Below are 20,292 nucleotides of genomic sequence, written 5' to 3'. Positions count from 1 at the left end.
CCTTCTCAGCCCAGGGTGTAGCAGGGACTGGCTGTGAGGCTTATTTCTAAGGCACTTGTTTTCTCACAGATTCTACCATTTAATCTATAGTAGAGCCAGTCAAGCTGCTCTATTTCCAGTTAGCTTTTTGAGTGCTGGCTGGGCAGGGGGTTGACCTGAAACACCCATGCCTTCATTTCTTCTATACTCATCAGCCCTGTTGGCCAGGAGTGTGGGGTTCTCCTTCCACTCAAGATTAAAAGACTTTCTCCAGCCCTGGTCAGTGTGGCTCGGTTGAGAGTCATCGTGTACACTGAAAGGTTGCGGGTTCAATTCCTGGTTGGGGCATATGATTGAGTTGTGGACTTGATCCCCCATAGGTGGCATGCAGGAGGCATCCAATCAATGTTTCTCTTTCTCCCTTCCTTGTTTTCTAAAAATCAATAAAAATATTTAATTAAAAAAAGACTTCCTCCAGGTTTTGTAACAGCTTGTACTTTATTACATATGCAACCCCACTATACCTGCCAGTTGCTCCCCACTCCCTCCAAAGTATCATCTTCTTGATATCAGCCCCTTCTTGAGGCAACTAAGCTATCCCTTTCTTTCTGGGGCAGAACAGATGGGAGTCCCTAGAGCAGGCAGTGGGCAGGGGGAGAGCTACAATTAATCATCATAGTCCTCTTACAGGTATTTAAACTTAAATCAGCACCCTTGGGGGGTTGTAAAGGGTTTTCAGAAAGGATGGATGAAGCTGCCCCTCGTCCAAGGTACAGGTTGGAATGAACTAATGCTGGTCTATCTTGGGCCTCAGAAGGTGGAGCAGAGGAGCACGTTCTGGGAGTTAGTGTGAGTGGGGCATGTCTTCCCCAAACTTGTTCTGGTGGGCGACGTTCTTCACATCTAGGAGAGTCTGAGGAGGAGGCAAGAGACGGTTGGTTAAGAGCGAGTGAGGACCCCCTCTACCTCAGCCAGGAGACTGCCCCCACTCCAGTCCTCAACCACCCTGTCTCCTGGACTAGCCCACATGCAGAAGGGCCTCCATTCTCCCCTTATCTGATCACAGAAGGTGTGTGTGTGGCAGGAGTGAATGTGTACACATTAGAGGCTCCTGCCTAGGGCTTACCTGGTGGTGAACATAGGCCTGACATGGGTAACACCAGGTAGACAGGTCAGTGTAGCTGAGGACCAGTGGGTGGCCCGAGCTTTCATGGTGCTGCATCATATGGGCATTGATGTAACGGCTGCAGTAGACCTGAGGTTAGGAAGTGAATGTTGGGCAGGGATCAGCACCCACCTGTGGTTTGTTCCTGGGCCAACCTCAGCCCCATTCCCATTCTCTGTTGCATACCTCATAGCAAGACAGACACACCCAATTCTCCTGAAGTGCTCCACAGTCCTGACAAGGTTGGGTCACATCCAAGCCTGCTTCAGGAATGGGGCGTACTGCCACCAAATGGGGACACCACAGCAGTGGTGTCACGGCATAAAACATGGCCTGGGGGGGGGACATGGACCAGGTGGGTAAAATGGAGTAAGCTAGGGACTTATCTCCCCATTATATGTCCCCGTGTCATATGCTCCTACCTGGAGGTACAAATGGGTAAAAACAATAAGGAAGCCACAGTTCCATCCACGCCCTGAGCTCACCTGGTCAATGTCCCCAAAGGCCTGCATTGGCACCGAATCATCCACGTCTTGACCCCCAGCTGCCTCTGGCAGCCTCTCCTCTTCTGGGATCTCAGACTCTGGGGCCTCCTGGATACACAGAGGCAAGAGATGTATCTGAGAGTCCTGATTCTTGCCCCTTCTTTCCCCCTACCTGGGTGTGCTGGTGGGCCTTACCTGAGCCTTGTCGTCTAGTTCCAAGGTCCTGAGATTCCCAATCAGCGTACTGAGGGATATCTGGGATGTGGCTCCTTGCACAGGTGAGGTAGGAGGAGTCTGGTTGTCAGTGCTTGAGGCTTGAGGGGTTTGGATCAGCTTGGCTCCTCCCACAGCCTCCTCTGTGGTGGTCTGGTCCAGGGTGGCTCCCCCTGTGGCTGCCTCTGAGGTAGTCTGGTTCAGTGTGGCTGCCTCCGAGGTGGTATGGTCCAGCATAGCTTCCCCCGTGGCTGCCTCTGAGGGCTGGTCCTGAGTGAGCTCCACAACAGCTGGAGTGGACTCTTGCACAGATGCTGCTGATGTGGCCTTCCCCAGGCTTTCATCCAGAATGTTCTCTTCTAGCATGGTCAGCTTCTTAGCTGACCCAGGATTGGCTGGTTGGGGTGCCTCCTTGGTGATCGACTTAGAACTGAAGGATTCTTCCTTGTCTTCGATCTCTGAAACCATGGGAGCGAGATCCTTGAGTATGAGCACTATCCCCTCTCCTGCCTCTAATCCCTGCCCTCCCCTGAGCCCCCCATTGTTCCCAATTCCCCATGTTCACTCACTCGTGGTCCGCAAGCTACGCCAGTATCTGCGATGGGCTTGGATGGTATCAGTGATTGATTCCAGGGCCCCTAACAGTGGGGGCCGAGACAGGGTCAGCAGGGGTGGCGGGTCCCCAAGGAGGGTGCGGGTACAGGCAGCCATGGACTCGGAGATGGATGCCAGGTTATAGCCGCCCTTTGTAAGGAGAAAGAGAGTGAAAGGTATGATGGAGTGTCCTCAGGGAATTTGGGAGGCAAGATATCCTGCTTCCCAATCCTGCCTCAGGGCCCTGTAAGCCTAGAAGGTGGCAACTGGGGACAAGCGAATAGAACCCACATTTGTCAGATGGCAGTACCCATTGTGTGAGGTAGTTGTTGAGGGGGATAAACTGAGATGTGAAGTGCAAGGTAATAATAACCACAATAACAATAATGCTGATGGTAACACCAGTAATAGCTGCTGTTCATTAAGTACTTGCTGTATGCTAGGCCCTATTCTAAGTACCTTATGTTATTAACTCAATCCTCAAACCACACATGGTCAATCTGTGTAGGAATGTGTCTTCACAGTACAGGAACCCACACAGACGTCCCTGCCCCCAAACTAGCACAGGAACAACTGGTCTTTCTCCCCACATGAACCCCTGTCCTGACCTGGTATGGGAACCCCCTTTTCTCACACTCTATAGGAAACCCAGTCTCTGCTGTTATTATAGATAAAGAAACTGAGGTTCAGAGGAGTTAGATGACTTGTCTGAGGTCCTAACAGCTGGGAAGAGGCAGCGCTGGGCTCAGAACCTGTGCTGTCTGATGAAAGAGTCCATGTTCTTAACCATCACTCTGCAGTGCCACAGCAGTCTGGGCACACTGAGGCTGTTTACTAGCTGATCACTCTCTCTAGGACTCACTGTCTTCATCTGTGAAGTAGTGAAAACAAGCACATAAGATTTGCTAGTGTATCAACAGTGCATAATAATCCGAAGTTTTAGCACTTCTGCAGTGCTTACCGTATGCCATGCACTCTTCCTGATTAGCCAGCCCCATCTTACAGATGAGGAGACTGAGGCCCAGGGGTGGGAACACTGAATACTTTACAAAAAGTTAGTGAATTTATTTTATCTCAGGAACTTGATATAGTTCAAGTAGTGATGAAAAGGATAGGCTCTGGGGTCAGGCTGCTTGGATTCAAGCCCTGGCCTCTGCCACTATTAAATGTGTGGCCTCTGGCTAGTCACTATATCTCTCCGTGCCTCAGTTTCCCTGGTCTTGAGAGAGGAAAATGACGAGGTCAGCAGACCTCACCTCAGAAGGCTGCTTTGTCAATGAATTAATAATGCCTGTAAAGTGTCAGAAGAGTGTCTTGCACATAGTGAGTGCTCAATGGAAGTGGTCAATGCTGGTGTTATTAATGCCAAGTATGTGCCAGCAATCCCAGGTGGGGACACTCAAAGGAGATTTTAGGAAATTGCCCCTCGTGTTGCAGTCAGCTAGCAGAAAGGGCAGGACTCCAAGTCTTCCCAACTACCCCCCACAGTGGAAAGAGGGACCAAGGGAATTACCTCTAGAATTAGGATAATTCGGCCACTGGCAAGGCCCATCAGCAGGTGAGTGAGGTGGGCATAGCCCTCAGGTGACAGATGGCAGCCCCCCAGCGGGTCTCCCCATGCCGCATCAAAGCCAGCTGAGACCAGCACCAGTTCTGGGTTAAACTGAGGTAGGGAGAGAAGAAATGCATGGACATGAGGGAAGGTGGGCTTGGGTATATACTAGGTGAGGTAGATCCAGAGACACTGAGACAAGGACAAATGAAGGCATGAAGATGCAAGTCAGAGAGGTGGAGACATAGGACTTGGGGGCTGGGAGACAAAAGATCAGAGCCCTGAAACTAGGAAGGGAAGATGTAGAGACACAAGACAGAGAGACATGGAGAAGATGGACAGTTAAGGACACATCAGACACAGATTTAGAGACATGAAACACTAGAAATGGGCAGATGGGGACTAGAGGCAGAGTCCATAGTAGGTACTCCTATGAGACGTGAAGATTCAGCCATCAAGAGATGGTGACATGAAACACAGAGAGACAGAGATATGTCCTCACAAACATGCCCAAGGGTGAGATAAAGAGATACATGCTCCTCTCCCTGGGTCAAACATGTGATACATGTGCAGAAGTTACAAGGTTTTATATATATGGTGCCAAAGAGAAGTGTACACATACTTCCATCACAGAAAATGACAATCAAGTGCCACACACAGAAGATGGTCACATACCTGCACACAATTAGACAGTCCCATATGGACGGGACTGCACTTCCTACTAGTCATGCACACAGTTTCTCACAGAGTGGACAATAATCCACAGTCACCCCTGCACAGATACAACCGTACATGTGCCATCATTACATGGTAACAACAGTGTCACACACACACACACATTGTTGCACCCACAGGTGGTCACTTACACACATAGTCACACATGATTTCAGTTATACACACACAGAAGGTAGTCACAGCCATTGTGCATCAGACACATGCACACATCTGAACATGTGCGTCTGCACAGAGGTCAGAGATGACGCATGTATCAGCCTTCTGAGTTAGTCACACACATACTGTCTGCCACAGACAGACTTACAGTTTACACATGTAGACGGTGGTTACCTACAGCCACTCATGCAGAACCAGGCAAATGTATACAGGCCACCTCCAGTCAGAGATAGACACACACAAACAGCCAGAAAGATGACTGTCACACACAGCCTCCCATGTGCAGAAAGTCACAAACCGGCTGTCACAGAAAGAGCACCCATGACACAGAAATGGTAGAAACAGCCACTTGTGCAGTGTCTCACATGTACTCAAACCCCTCCCCAGCTTGCACATGCAGTTCTACAAAGACGGCAGTCACTTGGGGCCACCGTCACATACAGCCACTGGTGATGGTGTACACACAGGACACACAGCTAGGAACACGAAGACCACCCCCGCACACCAGGAAGTCCCTCACAGTTGCACACAGAGAAGGCAGTCACATATGCAAAGGCCATCACAGCCACTCCCCCTCCCCTTTGCTGTTTGTCCCACAGGATCAGTCACCCAGAAGTCAGACACATGTGCACTCACTGCTGCCCACACAGCTGTGTCACATACATCCTGAAGCGTACCTCATAGGCAATGGGCAGCACCAGACGATGCCAGGCAGCCAGGTACTCAGAGTCCCCCATGCGAGGCCCATTCCAGGCCACGTTGACGGTGAAGCCTGTGCCTGCGGCCCGGCCCACCTGGTTGGGGGCGCCCTCATCCCCCATGGGAAAGAAGGTGCCATAATCATAGCGGTGCAGGGAAATGTAGAGCACACTGCCAGAGACAGGGTGGGGAGGGGTCCATGCTTGGTTAGCAGCCTGGCACCCCTGAAGCATGGCCCACCCACTTCCCTGGCCGCACCTACTCCCTGCCCCAGCCCCTCACCTGGGGTCATCCTCAAATATGTGCTGAGTTCCATTGCCATGATGCACGTCCCAGTCTACAATCAGGATCCTGAGGACCGAGAGCTTGTCAGTTACTCAGGACACTGGCCCCCTGGGAGAAGGCAGGGGCCAGACCACTGGGGCCTGTTTGCAGGGGCATATATTGTGGGTCGCCAGATACTGAGTCCCTAAAGTTTGTGGGTCCTATCAAAGTAAGGATGACAGTCGAGGCTGGCTCCTGAACAAGTACTCAGGGTCAGACCCCAGGCCCTATGTGGGTTAGCACTGGGGGCTTGGACCCTGGGCTCTGTTGGGGCCAGAAATGCTGGTAAGGGACCCTGGGTCCTGTTTCATAGCACCTGGATACCACAATGTTGGGGTCTTCTCCAAGTAAGCACTGAGAGGCTAGATCCTCAGTCCTTTTCTGGGAAGTACTGGACAACTGGACCCTTGGATATTTCTGGGTAAGTCCTGGGGGTTGTACCTTGGGGCCTGCCGAGTAAGCACTGAGCTGGGGGGAGACGGACAGGGAGCCCTTACCGCAGTGGATGCCCACTGATGGCCTGGGCATGGCGAGCAGCCACAGCCACAGAGTTGAAAAAGCAGAAACCGCAAGCAGCATCCTGCTCTGCGTGGTGTCCCGGAGGACGCACCAGGGCAACACCATTCAAAACCTGGGGGGAGGAGCAGGGAGCCAAGATCAAACCACTGCCCTCACTGCTTTCCTTCTCCTTGTCCCCTTGTTTGTTCTCTTCCCTCCCTCCCACTACCAGATGCCAGGGGGGCCCAGTCCGGTAACCACATCCTTATGGCTGCACTTCCCAGTGCACTTCTCCTCCTCACCCCCCTTTTCCTCAGGCCCTGCCCAACTTTCTCAGAGTAGCCTCTCTCCCTCCCCCAGGACCGCCTCTCCCAGCCAGAGCCCCACCCCAAAGCAGCCATACCTCTCCCGCCAGCACAGCCTCCACAAGGCAGCATGTGGCACCAGTGGCCAGCTGGGCACTGGCAAAGGTGCTGGGGCAGATGTAGATGGAGTCAAAGCTGGCGCTCTCACGGTACAGCTCCCGGGTTCTCATTTTTTCTGTGGCCCGTAGACGAGCCACGTACTCAGCACTGGAGGCACAGAGGGGGCATCAGGAATAGTCACGTGGTTCTGTCCCCTCCAAGGCCCCTCTTGCGACCCCCAGCATCAATTCATACCCAGGCTCCAGCTCCCAGGTGGCATGTATACACTGAGGCCCCATCCCACCCCCAGGCATGAGGGTCTGACCTATGGCAGGTGAGCAGCTCAGCGTCTGTGGCAGGACGTGCAGGCAGCGTGAGACAGCGCCCAGCAAGGCCCAGCTCCTCCAGACGGGACATGATCCGTGAGACACGCTGGGGTACCTCGGGGTGTTGGCTGGGAGGTGGGGACACAGAGGTAGGGCTTAATGTTTGAGGAGGTGAAAAACCCCTGCCCACTTACACTGAGCCTAGTGCTCCAATCGCATACTTGTCCCACATGTTGTAGTGATCCATCATCCGCTGGTCATAGACCAGCCCTGTGCGAGACTGAAATATTGGCCACATTGGTATTGGGAGCGCAGGGGGTGGCCATGGTCCCTCCTCTTCTTCCTCCTCATTGTCCCCATCCTCGTTGTCCTCATCCAGGGAGTCACCTGCAACGGGAGACCACACTCACCCTACTTCCCGCCCTGGGTCATGTAATACTCAGGAACTCAGTTTACTCAAATGTAAAAAGGGGTGGGAGGCCTGAAACCAGGACCCAGTGAAAGAGAAGGACTGACCCTCTCCCACCAAGGTAGGCCAGGAAAGTCAGAGTAGGTTCTAGAAGACAGTCTTGTCCCATGGCTCATTCCATCCCTGACCCCCACCCCCATTAAACCCACTCCCTGCCTCCTACCTGATCTCACAAGGATCTCCCAGAAGGGCGCCAGGGCTTCCAGAGTGCAGGACAGTGATGACTGGGCACTGGAGGGCAGGAGAAGGGAAAGAGTGACCAAATGGCCCCAAGGTGGGCAGTGAGGGTCCCACTTTCTCCCCCCACCACCTGAGCTTACCTCCGGCAGGGGGCCCCAGGGGACTCCAGCATGGGGCAGGGGTCACCCAGAAGGGTGTGGAGTGAGGCGCTGACTCCCTCAGCCAGGGAGCGAAGGTTATAGCCACCCTAGGAGAATAGGGTGAGGGGGTTAGGGAAGACCCAGATGTTACCAGGGAAGAGTAGTAGTAACATGACCACTAGGGTGCTGACTACATGTTGAGCAACAAAGAATTTAGAGGGTGACTTCCTTTCCCTCACTAAACAGTGCTATGACATGACTACTACTACTATCACACAAGTCCAGTGACTTAGGCGAGGCTGTCCAGTTAGGAAGCGGAAATGCTGGGACAGGAACTCATGCTGGACTTGAAAGCTTTGTTATTATGTCCTCTAGGATTCATGGCTCAGAGATGAAGTGAGTCACTCACCTCCAGAGACAGGATCAGCTTGCCTCCTGCCAGACCCATGAGCAGATGGGTGAGCTGGGCAAACCCTGCTGGAGTGGCGGCCATTTCACCCTGGGGAGACATAGAGGGTCAGTCTGGCTCCAAGTAGCCCCCTTCTGCCTACCTGCCATTCCAGAGAGCCCGCCTTACCTTGGGGTCCCCTTGGAGGGCATCAAATCCAGCGGCCACCAGGACCAGCTGGGGCTGGAACTGAGGGGGGGAAAGGACTGCATGAGGCCACCTGTCCTCATGGCCCACCCCTCACTGTCACCCTGCACCAAATCATCCCAGACCCCCGGACCTCAAGGGCGACCGGCAGCAGGATTTGCAGGAAAGCAGCAATGTAGTCGGCATCTCGCATCCCAACCTGCAGACAGAGGCACACGATGGTGAGATGGGACGTTCTGCCCTCTGCCTTGAACCACTGAAGGGCAGGGGTGAGCTTCACTCTGGGGGCAACAAGTGGGCAGACACTGACCTGGTTCCAAGGCACATTGATGGTATATCCCTGGCCTTGGCCAAAACCTGTGGTGGACCAGTTAGAGGCCTTCAGGTGGGGCCAGAAGCGACCCTGCTCATAGCGGTGGATGGAAAAATAGAGCACACTGGGGGCAGAGAGAAAAAAGAGATTGGGGGATTGAGGAGTCAATGCACCAGACACTCCCAAAATACAGCTACCACAGTTGGTTCAACCACTCATTCATTTTCTCATTGTTTTCCCCATTAAATATTTAATTCAAACATTCATTCATTTTTTCATTTGTTTACCTATTACGTCACTCACTCATTCATTTCATGTCTTACTGGAACTCCTCCCTCGGCAAACACTGCTGCCCCCTCAATGCCTACCCAGGTCTAACTCTGAGATCCTGAGAGCTAGTGGATCTATCTCAGGCCCCGAGAGCTCCTTACACCATGGGGACACTAGATCATGCCCACCCACCCACTGTCCCTGTGTCCAAGGTGGTAACAGTAGGACAAACCCTGTGACTTTGGGAGGCCCACAGGGAACATGGGGCTTTAAAATGGTGGGAGCCAGCTAAGGCTGCCCAGAGCATCAGGCTGGGCTGGGGAGCTTGATGTTTCTCCTAAATAAAGTGGGAGACTGGGAAGTTAGAGTTAAGAGCTGGTTCTGTGTGTAGAGCTAGAGTGGGGGTGCTGGCTAGGGCTCCATGAGGCCAGTGAGGGGACAATTCCTTCTTCACAATACCTTACAGGCCACCTCTAGTACTTCTTTTATTGTGTAGGTGAGAAACAGAGCACTCAAAGCAGTGAGGGGGATTGACACACAGAACAGATATTGAAAAGACACAAAGGTCCCTCCAGCAGGCTGTGGGAGGGCTTAATCCTGATTGAGGCAATCCAAATGAATAATCTCTTATCCATCCATCCATCCATCGGTTCATCGCTCCCTGCCTTGTTCCAGGAAGGATTTAAGGCAGCTTTCTCCCTTTTTTAGGGAAATGTATGACAGTCCCATTTTAATGAATGTTAACAATGTAGTTGTACAATTTAATAAAACTGACATAAAAAGATTTATGAGATGAAGAAAAATGTATTGGGATTAGGGAATGAAATTTATATTAAACCTCTGGTATTGAGTGGGTGGGGAAATGATTGGGTTTTATTTTATTTTTACTCTGATAGGTAAATACCAGTTCTAAACTTTTTTATTTTTTTACCTAAGTTAGCCATTAAAGGAAGAAGAATACCCCATAGAACATAAAGATTATTATCAGGGGGAGAAAATAACTAAAGAAAAGATTTGAAGAAAGGCAACCCCACAAGAGAGCCACCAGAATTAAGAGAACTAACACCCAGGAAACTAAAGCTTATAAAGCAAACAGAATGAAGTTTTAAAATAAGTTTGACTGGCCCTGGCCGTGTAGCTTGGTTGTTTAGAGCATCATCCTGATATGCCAAGGTTGCGGGTTCAATTCCCAGTCAGTGCACATATAAGAATCAACTAATGAATGCCTATATAAGTGGAATAACAGATCAGTATTTCTTTCTCTCCCCTCCTTCCTCTCTCTCTAAAAGTCAATAAATAAAAAGGAATCAACCAATGAATGCATAAATAAGTGGAACAACAAATCAATGTCTCTCTCTCTTTCCTTCCCCACCTCCCTCTCTCTCTTCAAATAAATAAAAATTACAATAAATAAATAAAATAAGTCTCACTTCCAATGAAGGAATGATGAACTGATAGCACAGGTTTACCTCCCCACTCTGCTACGATCCCAGTCAAAAGACATTAAAGGAATGTTAAACAAGTATCCACCCAGAAAGACAGAATGGGAGAAAGGATTCAGACAATAAGAGACTTCAAAAAAATCCCTGGAAAGTACTTTGAGGCTCCGGGGGCCCAAGGGGATGACCTGGGGTTTCCCTTCTGGAGAAATCAAGCACAATTCCAGGTCACTGCACACAAAATCAGTCCTGAATAACCAGCTCACCCAATGGCCCATTCACTAAGTTTACTTCTTTCTTTTAACTACTTTGCTTTAATTTTCATTGTCTTCATAATAGTCTTTTAAGGACTGTCCAACTTGTCTCCACCCCAAAACCCTGCTGTTGGAGTTAAGAGACAGAGAGATGGGGAGAAGGGAGATTGAAGGGCATGGATAAATTTTTTCATTTATACAAACCAGATTACTCAGAAAGGAATGAAAATCACACTGACATTAGACATCTGACAGCAACACCAAATGCTAGAAAATAATAAAGCAATGTCTACAGAACAGCCAATCTAGATTAGATAATGAACCATGGGAGCTCAGGATCTATGGGGAGAAGTGGATTCTACATAGTCTGTTCGACAGAAGACTAGATAAACAAAAATTACTTAGTAGTGTCTCCTACTGAGAAGGACTAGTTCAATCACTTTCTGCTGGAAGGGTAAGCTGGTGCTCTTTCTGGAGAAAAATCTGGCAGCAGATCCCAGACTTTCAAGCATGCCAACCCTCTGACTCAGTAATCCATGACTGGAAATTTATCCTATAGATATACTCAGAGAAGTGTAAAATTATATATTTCCACTAGAGGCCCGGTGCACGAAATTCATGCACTGTGTGTGTGTGTGTGTGTGTGTGTGTGTGTGTGTGTTTGGGGGGGGGTGTCCTTTAGCCCAGCCTGCACCCTCTCCAATCTGAGACCCCTCGGACACCCCTCTCACAATCCAGGACTGCTGGCTCCCAACCGCTCGCCTGCCTGCCTGATTGCCCCTAACCGCTTCTGCCTGCCAGCCTGATCACCCCCTAACCACTCCCCTGCCAGCCTGATCAACACCTAACTGCTCCCCTGCCAGCCCAATTGCCCCCAACTGGCCTCCCCTACCGGCCTGGTCATCCCCAACTGCCCTCCCCTGCAGGCCCAGTCACCCCTAACTGTCCTCCCTCCCCTGCAGGCCCGGTTGACCCCAACTGCCCTCCCCTGCAAGCCTGCCCCCCCCCAATTGCCCTCCCTTGCCGGCCCAGTCACCCCTAACTGCCCTCCCTCCCCTGCAGGCCTGGTTGCCCGCAACTGCCCTCCCCTGCAGGCCTGGTTGCCCCTAACTGCCCTCCCCTGCAGGCCTGGTCCCCTCCAACTGCTCTCCCCTTCAGGCCTGGTCCCCCCACCAACTGCCCTCCCTTGCAGGCCTGGTTGCCCCCAACTGCCCTCTCCTTCAGGCCTGGTCCCCCCCAATTGCCCTCCCCTGCCGGCCCAGTTACCCCTAACTGCCCTCCCTCCCCTGCAGGCCCGGTTGCTCCCAACTGCCCTCTCCTGCTGGCCTAGTTGCCCCTAACTACCCTCCCCTACTGGCCTGATCACCCACAACTGCATTCCCCTGCTGCTATCTTGTGACCACATGGGGGCAGCCATCTTGTGCAATGGCTTGATGGTCAATTTGGATATTACTGCTTTATTATATAGGATACTATTCACTGTAGAATTGTCTGCAATAGCAAAACCTGGGAAGCATCATACATGTCCCGGAGTTAAATGACCAGAGGTACAGCCATACAATGGAATTCTGTACAGCCCTTACAAAAAAGAAGGTACTTTTTAGAAGTATTAACATGGAGCAGTGTCTACCACCTGCTGTTAAATGCGAAAAGCAAATTGCCACAGACCATGTAGAGCAAGCATGTCAAACTCGCAGCCCACAGGCCACATGCAGCCTACAATGAATATTTTTGCGGCCCAGACAATATAACGGTATGTAAGAAACATTTAAATAAAATTTTGTAACTTAATTTTTACAATATCCTGTTATACATAATTATTAATTATGAACTACAATGTTCGCTAATGACTGATTACTATAATTGTGTTGCATTCATTTCCCTTATGTGCCTTACACGCAGGTGCACCATTTCTCTCCACTAATACTAGCAAGCGAATATTTTAGCAGCCAATGGCCACGTCATTAGTCTTGTACTGACTTGTGTGATGTGTGCAACAGGAAATATTTTGCTTTCGGAGAACAAGAAAAATAGTTTTATTTGCGTTACGGTTATTAATTTGTGCAGTTATTTAGTGTCTGGTAAGTTAATGTACAAGAAAAAATATTAATTTGTATTAAAATGTTCTACTATTTTATGTTAACGACAACTCATTTATTTCAGCCCTTTGTATTCAGCATGTCTCTACCAAAATAAACCTATGTTTCTATGAAAATTGAAGTTTTTGTTTTGTAAACTTAAACCTTGTTTATTTGGCCCGTGTTAGCCTTTGAGTCTGACACGCTTGATGTAGAGGATTACCCCATTAGGCAGTGTATTAATAATAATGATAATGAATTTATACATCTATATGAAAAATTCCATAAGGATATAACATAAACTATCAACAATTATTTTTGAGGTGATGGGAATTATAGGAGAGTCACTGCTATAGACAGTTCTGTATTATTTTTTATAAAAATTTAAAATTGATTTTAGAGAGAGAAAGGAAGAAATAGAGAGAGAAATACCAATGTGAGAAATATCAATTGGCTGCCTACCACATGCACCCTGACCAGGGGTATGTGCCCTGACCAGGAATCAAACCCACACCACTTTGGTGCATGGAATGATGCTCCAACCAACTGAGCCGCACCAGCCAGGGCTTAATTTTTTTTTTAAGTTGTGTTTTTATTGGTTTTAGAGAGAGAGGAAGGGAGAGAGATAGAGATTGAAACATTGATCAGCTGCCCCCCCCCCCACCCGCCACTGGGGATTGAGTCCGCAACCCAGGCATGTGCCCTGACTGGGGATCAAACTGGTGACCTCTTGGTTCATGGGTCGACACTAAACCACTGAGTCATACCAGCTGGGCTTATTTAATTTTTTAAATAAATAATTTGTAGTAATCATAATTACAAAATACGATGTAGTAATTTGAGGTTCAGTCCAGCTCCAGGGTAAATTAGTAAGCAAGATTTCTAAATGTTTGTGGAAGCAAATCTCATTTCTTCCCATTCTTTTTTGTGCGAACCTGTATGTCTCAGTTCACCCATTTCTAAAATGGGGAACTCAACAGTCCCTGCCTCAGTGAAATTAAGAGGGCAGACACGCAGAGAGCAGCACAGAACCTGGTCCCAGGGCAGGCCCAATGTAATGTGAATGCCTTCCCTTCCCTCCTGGCCCCTTCTGGTTGGGCCTCTAAGGGTGGAGGGTGGCTGGGAATCTAGCATCTGAGGTGGCATGTGGGGCCATACCTGGGGTCCTTGTCAAAGGTAAACTGTGTTCCTTGACCATGGTGCACATCCCAATCCACGATAAGGACCCTGTGAGTGGAAGAGAGGGGGGCACTGTATAAGATAATCCAGGTGCACCTGGGGGAAATGCCCACACCAGGCTACCCCACCTGTGCCACCCCCATCACCCTTGCCCTGCTATTTGCTGCTGACCTCTGAATGCCATGCTTCTGTTGAGCATAGCGAGCAGCCACGGCCACATGGTTGAACATGCAATATCCATCCATAAGACTGTGCTGGGCGTGGTGTCCAGGAGGCCTAAGCAGGACAGGGAAAGCCACAGATTGGGGGTTCCTCCTCTGCAGAGGACTCTCCCTTGCTCTCTAATCCTGTTAGACCACCAACTCCCCCAGTGCTGATACCTGCCAATCTGCCAGGAACTGAGTAACTGGGGCCCTTAGACTCTCACCCCCAGTTTTCTGTTCTCTCTTTGAAGGAAACTTGATAATGTTTCTTAAAATTATCAGTGTATACACCTTCACACCCAGTCATTTTGCTCCTGGGGACTTAGCCCACAGCTTATACAGCAAAAAGGGTAAAATCACATGTTTATAAATGGACAACAAAATTTGCTGCAGCATTTTTTGGAAACAGTAAATGATTGGGGAGAACCAAAATGCCCAACAGTAGGGAGCTGGTTAACTTACTGTTGCACAGTGGAGTTCTACATGGGTCTAAGCTGTATAGTTAGAGAATAGCTTTTCGAAATGTCTAAGTGGAAAATGCATGGTATGGAAGGGAGCATCTTGAATGCTGGAGCGCTCCCCTAAAATAGGGGAGGCAGGAGAAAGGCTCCATCTTCTGCCTTTCATCAGTTCTGGGATGCCAACAATGATAAGATGTACTGTGATTTTTACACGCCAACAACAAAGCAGAAAATGCTGCCAACTGAATGCTAAGATGTCACTGTTTACAAGATGCATCTGAATTTCAAGATGTTACCAATATGAAAAATATGCATCTCAGAATCAACGAAATATGGTATTTACTCCATGAAAATGCAGACTATTTCTGGGGCACACGAGTTACTAGTTACAGTGACTACCTCCAGGACAGGAACCATGTGTCTGGGGAACGGGGGTGGGAGGGAGACTTTTTCTTGTATGCCCATTTGTATCTTAAGCACGTAAATACACTACCCATTACAAATACACTACCCATTATCAATACATTTTACACTTGAGGGAAGAATAATTTTTTAATGTAGAAACCCAAATGCTGGCAGGTCCTACCTGACAATAGCCATGCCATTCCGGATTTCAGCCCCCAGGATCGCATCCACCAGCCTGAGGACAGAGCCTGAGGCCAGGCAGGCACAGGTGTATGAGTTCTGGAGAGACAGTGGGGAGCCAGAGAGGGAGTGAGGGAGAGACCAGCCCTGTCCACTCAGTTGCTTCCCCTAGGGTGGGGTAGGTGTGGGGATGGGCATTCCCAGGATTGCTACCACCCTCTGCCGCCACAGTTCTCATCCATACCGGATGCAGATAAACTGAGTCATAGGTGTCTGCTAGGACGCGGAGTTCTCCCTCATTCATGTATTGGGTTGTCTCCATCAGATCTATATATTCTAGGCTGGGGATACAGACAGGGAAGATGAGATTCAAGGGCCTGCCTCCCTCCATGGCCCTGAGCTGGGGCCCTGTTTCCTCCCCAGCTAAGCCCTTTATGCACCAGACCCCTGGACAAGTCAGACTTCCTCAATTACAAGCTGTTTACACACCAGATTGTACTAAGAACAATAGCTCATCAGGCTGATGATGTCAGGCACCATTCTAAGCACCCAACATATATCAAACCCTCCTGAGGAACTTGTATTTACCAGTCCCTCAGTTATTGGCAATGACAATGAGATTCAGAGAAGTTCAGCAACTTGCCCAAAGCCACAGAGCCCATGAGCTTCGTTCCCAAAGCATCCAATCTGCCCTGGTGGGCCCAGGCTAGCCTCCTCCCCGTCCCTACAAAGTTACCAAGAATTCACCTGTGAACCAACATCAGCTCCTCCTTTTCAGCAAACCGGGCCTGAGGAGACACAAGGAACAAAGGGCTAAGGTACGGCCCCAAACCAGGTCCTGCCAGCTCCTACCCTTCACCCAAGGTGCTGGCCGGGGAACTCACCTGAAAGGACACACAGCGGTCCAGGAGGCCCTCCTGGATCAGCTGCTCCTTGATGGCATGGAGCCGCTCGGGGCCTTCAGGGAAGCTGGGTTGACAGAGATAAGTCACATGAACACATAGACATATACAGGGACACTGGTGAGCAACACAGCTGGTCCTGCATTCTTCTCCATCCAACAATGCACACCAGAAACTTCGAAGTACCTGTTGGCTCTGTTCTCACAATATATCCAGAGCCTGCCCCTCTCCTCATCACCCCCACTGCTGCTACCATAATCAGCTACCTGAGTTACTACAGTCAGCTCCTTATTGGCCTTCCTACTTCTTTTTAAAAATATATATATATTTTTTATTGATTTTTTACAGAGAGGAAGGGAGAGGGGATAGAGAGTTAGAAACATTGATGAGAAAGAAACATAGATCAGCTGCCTCCTGCACACCTCCCACCGGGGATGTGCCTGCAACCAAGGTACATGCCCTTGACTGAAATCGAACCTGGGACCCTTGAGTCCGCAGGCTGATGCTCTATCCACTGAGCCAAACCGGTTAGGGCCGGCCTTCCTACTTCTGCCCTCACTCCTCCAACAGTTCTTTCTTCCCACAGTAGGCAGACATTGGTTAAAATCCAAATCAGATCATGTCCCATCTAAACTCAAAACTTTCTCATGGCTCCCATCTCATCAAGTCACATACTGTTCAGCTAGCTTTCCCCGCTGCCTACACACTGCTCCCACATTATCTTCATAACTCACTCCCTCACCTCCTTCAGATACCAGCAAGGCCTTCCCTGACCATCCTATTCCAAACTGAAGAGTTCCTCCATTGTTCTTTTTGCTACTCTCCCTCCTGCTTCAGTGTTTCTGCGCATCACAGAACTTTTGTTTCGAACACACTGTATCATTTACTTTCTTTTACTATCTGTTTTCTCCCTCAAAATTGTAATCTTCACAAACACTAGGGTTTCTTTGTTTTGTCTACTGCCATGTCCCTGAAGTCCTTTGCCACTCTGAGTCTTCCATTGGGACAGAGGAGATAGATACTGAACTGGTAAACACATAAGTATAATGAGCAAACAATGACATGAGCTAGGAAGATCTCAAAGATCAAGTGTATGGGATGGGGGGGGGGAGTAGCCAGGCATAGCCCTCTCTGAGAGTCTCCTTGAGATGTGAATGTTCACTGGGAGAAGAGAAGGCAGAAACAGATCTCTGGAAAAGGGATTAGCCAGGGCAAAGACCCGGAGTTGAGGGAATGTCTGGCATGTGGGAAGAGCAGCAAGGGATCCAGTGTAAGTAAAGTGAAGTGAAACGAATGAGGAAGAGGACTGGCTGATGAAGTCACCAAGGTGATGTGGAGCCAGGTCACGTGGAACCTAAGAGGCCAAAATGAAGAATTTGACCTTTACGTTGAAGGTAATGGTCTGTCCTTGAAAGATTTTAAGAAAGAGAACATCATCTTGCACATATTTTTTTAGGCTGCTGTGTGGAAAACAGACAGCATGGATGAGAGTGGAAACAGGGAACAAGTGAGGGGGCCTTTGCAAGTTTAGGTGAGTGATGATGGTGGTGGCAGTGAGGAGAAGTCAGATATGGGAGACATTTTGCACACAGAGACAAAAGAATTTGTTGATGGATTACATGTGTGAGCAAATGGGAGGTGTAATTCCTCCGTTTCAGCAGAAATGTCTCTTTTTCAAGCATACCTTCTGGGAACACCGGATGCTAGTCTAAAATCCTTATTAAACACTTTTGAAGCCCCTGGTCTTAAGTCCTCCCATATTAAACACTTCATTCTGCTGTTGGCTGTTTAATGATCTGCTCTCCTACTCACCTATCAGCTCCTTGAGAAGGGACCCTGTCTGTCTTGTCCAACACATTTGTATCACCAACTCCTGGCACACAGCAGGCACTTAATAAATGTTTGCTGGCTAATGAAAAGAACCCCTTCAAACCTGAGCCCCACCTCCCTAAGTCATCTGCTGCCAGTCTCTAGGCTAGTGCAAGAAAGGATCTGTTCTTGCTAATGGCTCTAAGTGTGCATATTTGTGTGGTTTGGGGACAGCTGGAGGAGTCAAGTCTTACCTGTCATCCCAAAGGCAGTGGAAGTCATTTAGCTGCTCATCAAACACCAGGCCAGTACCAGAGAGTGTCTTGGTCTCAAGGGTCAGATCCTGCAGGGAAAAAAATGGGAGACACTGATCCATTTAGGGCCTGAGTCAGAGGTAACATCCCGTAATGTCCAAGATGGAGAACCTCAGGGTTTTGATAGTCACAGAAGGCTAAATTATGGCCAGGCCTCTCTCACCAGCACTTGTATCCCCTGGACTAGTTCTTGCTCTGCTGCTTGGCTGAGCTTCTTCATTCTGCCTTTCTTCTTCACCTCTGCTAGTCTGGGGCTGGAGCGGAGTCCAGTACCCTTCTTAACACCTGGCTTCTGCCAAACAGAGAGAAAAGTCAGAGTCCACTGCACGGCCCACTGCTCCCCTTCCCCCTCATCAGGACGGATCTGGGGCCTCACCGAGACGATGCTGGAATCCTGGGGGGGCGTCTGGGGGTTGTGTATACTCCTTCGCTGCCTAGTTGTGGTGGAATCCTGGCCGGTGGAGGTCATGGTCGGGGAGACTTCACCCCTGACGCGGTTCTGGGGGGTGCGGTGGAGGTGACTGAAGGGACTAGGTATCCTGAGGACCCTACACCCCAGCCTCCTCCCAGGCCCCGCCTCTTATGCTATCCTATCACACACTGCCTTCCAAAACTCCCTCTCTCTCAAGGCTCTCTCCCTCCACTGGGATGTCTATTCCACCTGATCCCGCCCATTCCACTAGACTCCACCCCTTTAACACTATTCTTTCTTCTTTCAAAGTTTGGCCCTTTCAAAAAGCAATTAATCCCCCTAGATTCAGTCTATTCGAGGGCCTGATCTTTCCAACAAATCACGCCCCTTCCGCTCTACCAAGCCATTCCCCAGATTCTTTCCTTCCTCTCAGCCTCGCCCGGACCCCACCTCTTCACAGACTTGCCCTTTCCACCCAATCCCCCGGGAAAATCACCCACCCTTTCACTCAGCCAGCCCCGGCGCGGCCCCAGCCCCACTCCACCCTGCACGATCCACTTAACTCCACCCCTTATCCGCCGCCCAGCACCTTCCACTAGGCCAGATTCCGTCCCTAACGTTTCAACCAGCACCGCTCCTCAGGGGACGGCCCCTTTCCTCCACCAAACCCCACCCCCCGCCCAAACCCTACCCCCGACGTTTTCCCAAACCCCTTCGGCCAGATTCCAGCCACCGCCCGCCAACCCCCGCCCCCTCCGTCAATGCCAACCAATCCCTTCAGCTCCACACAGAAGGCACAGCGAGGCCCTTCCCTCAAACCCCGCCCAGGACTAGCGCTGCTCCATTCCCCGCCACCTGTGAGGGGCTGCGGGTGCCGAGGTCCGCGTTGCCATTGGCCGGTTCTCTCTACTGACCGCCCTGATCCCGCCCACAGCCTCAGGGCCGCGCTCCCTGAGAGCTACACCTCCCTCCACTTCACCAACGGCCGGCGGCGACGTCATCACGCGACGCGGGCCGTGCTGCGCATGCGCAGAGCGCGCCGCCCGCGGCTCCACACGACGCTTAGGCTCCCGTCCGCCCCTCCCCCCACCGCCTTTGTTCCGACTGCCCGGGCCGCTGTCTCTCTGTCCTCGTCCAGTCACCTTAGGAGCCCTCCGGACCCACGACAACTGTGCCTTGAGGTGACTCAAGAGAGCAAACGAGCAAGCAAACGAGGGAGTTAGGCAAAGGCGGCTTCTCTGCTTCTCGCGGCTTTCCCGCGCTGCGCGCGCTGATGACGTGGTGCGGGCGGGCTGGGGCCCGGTGGGAACTGGAAGGTGGCTGGTGGCAGTCAAGTGGGAGTGGTGATGATGCTAAATGTGGTGAAGATTTTCTTTTTTAAAAATATATTTGTATTGATTTCAGGGAGGAAGGGAGAGGGGGAGAGAGACAGGAACATCAATGATGAGAGACAATCATTGACTGGCTGCCTCCTGCCTGCCCCACACTGGGGATGTGCCCTGACCGGGAATAAAACGGATGCTCAACCACTGAAACCACACCGATCGGGCACGTGGTGA

General features: G+C 50.4%; 1 protein-coding gene across 4 annotated transcripts; it reads right to left on the bottom strand.

Moving 5' to 3' along the window:
- Positions 1 to 458: 458 nt before the first annotated feature.
- On the bottom strand, positions 459 to 19,967 carry HDAC6 (histone deacetylase 6). 4 transcript variants are annotated; one of them, XM_023760904.1, is made up of 29 exons: positions 19,876 to 19,967; positions 18,698 to 18,820; positions 18,485 to 18,613; positions 18,262 to 18,350; positions 16,181 to 16,265; positions 16,044 to 16,084; positions 15,541 to 15,637; positions 15,298 to 15,395; positions 14,219 to 14,323; positions 14,027 to 14,095; positions 8,825 to 8,951; positions 8,648 to 8,713; positions 8,497 to 8,556; positions 8,329 to 8,418; positions 7,920 to 8,026; positions 7,763 to 7,830; positions 7,352 to 7,517; positions 7,130 to 7,258; positions 6,804 to 6,972; positions 6,400 to 6,533; positions 5,861 to 5,929; positions 5,557 to 5,749; positions 3,950 to 4,099; positions 2,412 to 2,586; positions 1,825 to 2,300; positions 1,630 to 1,737; positions 1,331 to 1,477; positions 1,106 to 1,234; positions 459 to 892 (listed from the first exon to the last, which is right to left on the bottom strand). In XM_023760904.1, exons 2-29 carry the CDS (start codon positions 18,788 to 18,790, stop codon positions 824 to 826), a joined length of 3,438 nt encoding a protein of 1,145 aa, XP_023616672.1. In that variant the 5' UTR covers positions 18,791 to 18,820; positions 19,876 to 19,967; the 3' UTR covers positions 459 to 823. The 4 variants fall into 4 exon arrangements, with proteins under 4 accessions (XP_023616672.1, XP_014318481.1, XP_023616670.1 ...); XM_014462995.2 differs by lacking the exon at positions 19,876 to 19,967 and adding an exon at positions 19,323 to 19,409; XM_023760902.1 differs by lacking the exon at positions 19,876 to 19,967 and adding an exon at positions 19,234 to 19,333.
- Positions 19,968 to 20,292: the final 325 nt, after the last annotated feature.

The sequence above is a fragment of the Myotis lucifugus genome, unplaced genomic scaffold, assembly GCF_000147115.1.
Source record: "Myotis lucifugus unplaced genomic scaffold, Myoluc2.0 scaffold_196, whole genome shotgun sequence".
Taxonomy (NCBI): Eukaryota; Metazoa; Chordata; class Mammalia; order Chiroptera; family Vespertilionidae; genus Myotis; species Myotis lucifugus.
Note: the sequence above shows the minus strand (reverse complement) of the source record. Positions and strands in the feature narration are given on the sequence as shown.